The 6,869-nt window shown below is 36.1% G+C and overlaps 1 protein-coding gene across 2 annotated transcripts in view; it reads right to left on the reverse strand.

Moving 5' to 3' along the window:
• The window catches only part of LOC107688712 (ankyrin repeat domain-containing protein 10-like), a 28,814-nt gene extending 24,945 nt beyond the window's left edge, over nt 1–3,869 (reverse strand). For both annotated transcript variants that reach the window (XM_016486446.1, XM_016486445.1), the window contains exon 1: nt 3,363–3,869. In XM_016486446.1, the coding sequence (XP_016341932.1) occupies nt 3,363–3,554 (192 nt within the window). In that variant the 5' untranslated portion in view covers nt 3,555–3,869. The remainder of the gene's footprint in view (nt 1–3,362) is intronic.
• Nucleotides 3,870–6,869: the final 3,000 nt, after the last annotated feature.

Raw genomic sequence — 6,869 nt, forward strand, 5'->3', positions numbered from 1 at the left:
TGCTCCATCTGAAAGCACGTGATGATGATTTACTGCTGATTACAGAACCGGCTTTACTAACAAAATGCGCATGACAATCGCATTCGATTAATCGTGCAGCCCTAGTCAAACCATTATGTTTTTGCCTCAAATTTCGAAATTATATAATGCAATTTAGATTAAAAACTGCTCATGTTACATGTATGCAGCATCTTTGTTTGGATCATGATTAAAATGCCGTGGTTGCCTGCATAGCACAGACAAAGCCTTAGTTTGTTTATATGAAGAGATTTATTTTATTTGTGTTACTTATTTATTTTATTTGGGGCGTAACTTGTCAGTGAACCACGGCTATGTGTAGTAAATGCTGCTCCATCTGAAAGCACGTGATGATGATTTACTGCTGATTACAGAACCGGCTTTACTAACAAAATGCGCATGACAATCGCATTCGATTAATCGTGCAGCCCTAGTCAAACCATTATGTTTTTGCCTCAAATTTCGAAATTATATAATGCAATTTAGATTAAAAACTGCTCATGTTACATGTATGCAGCATCTTTGTTTGGATCATTATTAAAATGCAGTGGTTGCCTCTAATTTGAAATGGAAAGAGCATAGACAAAGCCTTAGTTTGTTTATATGAAGAGCTTTCTTTTATTTGTGTTACTTATTTATTTGATTTGGGGCTTGTTTTAAAATTTCAATTTAGTTTTGTTATTTACATTTACATTATATTTAAATTTGGTTATTTACCAAACACTTTTATCCATTAAAGCGACTAACAAATGAGGACAATAGAAGCAATCAAAACCAACAAAAGAGCAATAATTTACAAGTGCTATATTAGTGTATTATTATAGTGTTATATTTCAATTTCATAAAGAAGAAACATACAGTATTTTGTCCAAGCAATAATAAAAGGGCACATTTAATGTATAATTTGTCTTAAATCGAATTTTGTAAAAAAAAATATTGTGAATCGAATCGAATCGTGAAATCAAAATCGTGAATCGAATCGAATCGTGAGTTGAGTTAACCGTTACATCCCTAATATAGAGTTTTTTTTGTTTTTTTTTTAATAGAGAGAGCGAGATTGATTAAAGTGGTCAGAAGAGAGAAAGATGTCAAATTTGCCATTGTGCAAATTTAGCAGTGTTAAAAAAATGTTCTTCTGGCAGAATGTTAGAAATGTGCATACGTTTTTAAACAACAACATAAAAACCTTTGCTAGATTTACATCAATAACTGGAAATGTGTCATCACAGTCCATAAAAAGGTCCATTATTTATTCTCAGCTGAAAGGGTTTTACAACACTTCTGTTATTCATCCAACTGGGCTAAATATTGGTCTAATATACTTGGGTAATAAAACAATTGTATTTGATACAAAATGGAAGCATTTAGTGCATCAAAGATGGTTATTGGGTTACACTTTACTTGAAGGGGTGTGCATAAGACTGACATGACACCTACATAATCATGACATGACACCTACATAATCATGACATGACGCATGTCATGAATATGAAGGTTTTTTATGCATGTTTATGACAACTGTCATTAAGTGTCATTCGCTCAGTTATGTAATTTTTAATGCAAAGATGACATTGTTTGAGATGTCTTTGTTATGGGCTATGGTTAGGGGTAGGGTTAGGTCAAATAATGTCATATTTGCATTAAAAATTACATAACTGAGCGAATGACACTTAATGACAGTTGTCATAAACATGCATAAAACCTCCTTCATATTCATGACGTGTCATGTCATGATTATGTAGGTGTCATGTCAGTCTTATGCACACCCCTTCAAGTAAAGTGTTACCGGTTATTGTTGTGTTTCAACATTCCTTGATGATCGCTCCTGCAAAATCTCAAATTTCACTCTCTAACTCTTCCTGTTATTCATGTACTCAACAGTGCCTTAAACCATTCTTCTCTAGACACTCCCATGCTTTGGAAGACATTACATCCATCCAGATAAAGCCAACAATGCACAGAAAGTGGGAGTGGCACCAGAACAGAGAGATTTATGACTTCCTCATGACTTTTTTTTTTATAAGTCATATCAGATTCGACATTATAATTCAACTTGAAACAGTTTGATCTAATACCCTGTTGATCACACACACACTGACACTTAGGAATTTCCCTTTAAGTCTGAAAGGCTAAAATGCAAGTCCAATCCTGTGGAGCTTTGAAAGTCAAGGCAATGGAGAAAATGCTTTCCCTTTTCAGTAATTCATTTCTAAAAATAAACCGAGGGGTTGATGTTTATATCAGCCTGCTGACTCTCATACTTCCTCTGGTTGGGTAACCTCAAGACATCTGAGAATACAACATCAGCTACATAACAAATAGCTCTTTAGAAAGTGAGGGAAACCTGAAGTTCAACATCATTACCTGAGGAAAGACTACACCCACAGGTGTCAATACAAAATTACACTTGTAAAAATACTAAATGATAAATACTGTCAAAATATGACCACACGTGCAGCTCGATATCCGGGAAAAGGACTCTGAGGAGGTTCTTTCAGCGAATCAAAAACACTCATGAATTAGTGAAAACAGTTGAAAAGTATGCCATTGTGTCCGAAATGAAACAAAATAAGATCTTTTACTGTGTTGTTGCATCTAATTATGCTTCTAACACCGGTTATTTTAGATAAAACAACGTTAATACAAATGAATAAATGATACGTCATATATTTGTTCGTTTTGCATTAAATGTGATATATTATTAAATCGAATGCAACAACAATATGAATCACTGAAAGCTATTAACTAAAGTCACTAAAAAGTACTCATTCGTTGCATTTAGCCTAGTTAATTTATGACGTATTTTTTATATATATATATATATATATATATATCAGTTGTGCTGAAAATCAATCAATTGACATCAATACAACTGCATTTCTTTCCAAAAATATTTCCTCTCCAAAAGTACTAAACGAATCTAACGTTAATGAAAACGCACTCGTACAATTCCTAATTGTCTTCGTTTCGGTTTTGCTCTTTTACAATCAACACGGATTAATAATCACAAGACAAGTTTGTTTAAAACAAGAACATGAAGAAAAAAACTGAAACGGAAAGATCAAGCCAAACTGTCGCAGTTCATCACTGAATGTAACGTTATGCGCAACGTTCAACTAACGTAGGATCGTCAACACAAGTCAGATGACATTTGCACGACCCCATTATCATCTTCTGATGCGGTTTGAGAATCATTCACGAATAACTTTACAATGCATGAATAAATGAAAGATGCAATACATTGCATTTTATTAAGAAGAGTAACAAATAATGGTTTAATCAAGTATGCATTTTTTTTGCACTGTCTGCGGGTATGCTGCTCATAAATGAACGTGATTATGTACCTTGCCGAAGTGTGCAGCCCAGTGTAGAGGAGTCCACCCGTAGAAAGAGTCCTCCACGGCCAGCTGATCTGCGCCGCACTGGAGGAGCAAACACAGCGCGCCCACATCTCCATCTCTGCAGGCGCGGTGAAGAGGGAAGCGGATATTTAGCAGCTCCTCGCTGGAAAACCCAGACTCCAGGCCCACCGACATTAGTGCAAAACACAAACCCTCGCGCTTATAAATACGTGGAAATAAAAATCGTCACAAAAATGGTGGACTTCACGATGTCTGCTCTCATTAAGTGCACCACCCAAACAAAGCGCTTACAAAGGGGAGGCGAGACGAGACGCACATCACACTTGCGCGCGGAACCAATCTTCACAAGAACATACAAAACCCAAAACGGATCAGTCGAGAGTCAGGACTGGAGCTACGCATGACTGTACCACAAATCCCGAAACGGATCACTTGAGACCGACACTGCGCATGCCTACTACACAATAAACGCAGCACAAAACCAGAAACGGATCATTTCAGACTTGAATCGAGCATGCGCATGCCCCCTAAAATAAAAAGGCCCTCATAACCAGAAACGGGTCCCTTCGTGAAACTCGACTGACGCTGCGCATGCGCACAAGCTATATCTGAACGCGGCGTGGTGAAGAATATGTGAACAGTACCAAAACAAGAACGTCAGATGAGGAAGTATACATATTTTAAATATTCTTATATCTGATTCTATGCAACATGGTTATGATGTTATCCTATTTTGGTGGAAAAAGGGCGACTACTTCTCTTACTATCTCTGGGATGTTTAACTATTATTAGTGTTGGGCAGTTAACTACTTACTAGTAAGACATTACAGTAATACTATTACTTTCCCTGGTTACTAGTTGTGTAACTAATTACTAATAAAATTTAAGTAATAATATTAGTTACAATCAAAAAAAGGCTACTTTTGTCACAATTGCAAATGATTTAAAATTCAATCATTAAAATCAACTTCATATAGCGGCTGGAAATACAGCTTTTTTTCTCGCAATACTTCATTTTCTTTTGCAATTCTTTATTTTTGTTTGCAAAAAACACATTTATTTTTTCTCAATACTTTTATGTTCGTTTGCAAAACTTTATTATTTTGCATATATATGTGGCATTATATTGACTCCATACTATTATTTTAATTTTGTCGGGAGAAAGGATGACAAACATCCATGTCACATGCAAATTGTTTTGAGTAAAGAGCCCAACATTGGCTATTATTACAATACCACAAAGGATCTCCTATATGAAAACATACAAAGAACGTTTGAGCTATTAAGAATTAATACACTTTTCAGGGATTGTCATACTAAGCTGCTGTTGCAGATTGACTAATTTTGTATTATGTAAAGGTATTTGCATGCATTTTTTAACAATTGTTTGGCAAAGGAGGTATGAAGTAAAAAAAAAAAAAAAAAGACATAGTACAAAGATGAGTACTAACAGAAAATATTTAAAAATGGAACACCTTTTGCAAGTTTCTTCACCATTTGAGTTAAAAAAATAAACCTCTTGCCAAACCACTTACCATCTTACCAACCCAAACCAAGTCCAGACACATTCATGTATTTACAGAGTGAATAATACAAAACAGAAACAGTTATAAGTAAAAATGTCATGTTAGTTTAATACGTAGGATAGCAAACTATATCTAAAAGTGACAGCCACTTTCAATTATTTGTAATTTGTCCCACATACTAAATAGGGATTGTGAGTTATTGACAGAAAATAAGATGTTAAACAGCTTAATGCAAGGAGAACATCCACTATAAAGGTAGAGCATTTGTTTGAATACTTGAAAGTGAACATTTTCAAGCAGACCAATAAATAAATTGCAGCAAGTAGTAAGACAGCAATTCATTCATAAAGGGACAGCGTTATCTCTTGGTGGGTTATCAGATACAAATCTAAACACTCGCAAACATAACACACATCTAAAGACATAGATGTTAAAAAAAGTATGACGTTTCTAGAGGGCCACCACCACACACATGAAAGTGGAGAAGTAGTTGAAACTGTATTGCAGAACTACAAAGAGGCACTTTAAAATAAAAAGGAAAAAAGGTGCTCAACAATGCACTTCACTTTTATTTAATATGAGTAGCATTGCGAGACAGACCTTTAGGCCCAATCCCAATTCTACCCCTTAGCCCTTCCCCTTTCTCGATTCTCTTTTGGTTGGAGGGGTAGGGGTAAGGGGAAGGGCCAGACAGCCCTTCAAACGAAGATTTTTCGGGACCACACTTCAAACGAAGGGGTATGAGCATAAACCGGCTTCAGGGGCAACATGGCTGCCCGAGCGAACAAAAAGACACATAAATGTAAGCATTTTTGGCATTAATAAAGATTTTAACTTGCATTCAATCGTGAGTTCATATTTACGGTCATGTTACTCAAAGAAATGTTTGCAAAAAATCACTAATATTTGCTAACTAACATCATATCATTGTAGACTGCACGATAGTGCCACAACATATTTTCATGTCTGATCAGGGCGATAACCACCGTAGATATTGAGGGGGGCTAGTCCCCCCAATAATTAGAAATCGCTAAACCCTTTTCTCAAATATTGCCAATTAGAGAGAGAGAGAGAGAGAGAGAGAGAGCGATGAAAGTTGTGTGTATGCGCGTTTCTCCTTTTAGAGTGAGTTTACTTCAAAAAAAAACACGATTTTATCCTCTCGTTGCTGGAAAATATAATGAAGTGAAGTGAAGTGACATGTGGCCAAGTATGGTTACCCATACTCAGAATTAGTGCTCTGCATTTAACCCATCCTAAGTGCACACACACAGCAGTGAACACCTAACCATTAGGCCACGACTTCCCCCGATTCAGTATTTAAACTGTTATTAATAAAAGTCGTGGAGCAGCGTTGACAAGTTTCTTTTCTCCTGGATGTGTGAGCTGCGCAATCTCCAATATATACACTGAACAAAATTATAAACGCAACACTTTTGTTTTTGCCCCCATTTTTCATGAGCTGAACTCAAAGATCTAAGACTTTTTCTATGTACACAAAAGGCTTATTTCTCTCAAATATTGTTCACAAATCTGTCTAAATCTGTGTTAGTGAGCACTTCTCCTTTGCCGAGATAATCCATCCACCTCACAGGTGTGACATATCAAGATGCTGATTAAACAGCATGATTATTGCACAGGTGTGCCTTAGGCTGGCCACAATAAAAGGCCACTCTAAAATGTGCAGTTTTAACACTTTGAGTTCAGCTCATGAAAAATGGGGGCAAAAAGAAAAGTGTTGCGTTTATAATTTTGTTCAGTATATATATATGTGTGTGTGTGTGTGTCAGTAAGCAGCGCATTAATATAGAACGGTAATTAAAGGCTCTAATGCACACCAGCACACCAGTATAGGTGTGTGTATTGTAAAAGCTAGACGACGTATGATGATGTGTGACGGCATAGTAGTGGTGTCCCAATTCTTAGGGGAATATTTTCACCCCTACCCCTTGACACTCTGTTT

The sequence above is a fragment of the Sinocyclocheilus anshuiensis genome, unplaced genomic scaffold, assembly GCF_001515605.1.
Source record: "Sinocyclocheilus anshuiensis isolate Anshui unplaced genomic scaffold, SAMN03320099.WGS_v1.1 scaffold9, whole genome shotgun sequence".
NCBI classification, from domain to species: domain Eukaryota; kingdom Metazoa; phylum Chordata; class Actinopteri; order Cypriniformes; family Cyprinidae; genus Sinocyclocheilus; species Sinocyclocheilus anshuiensis.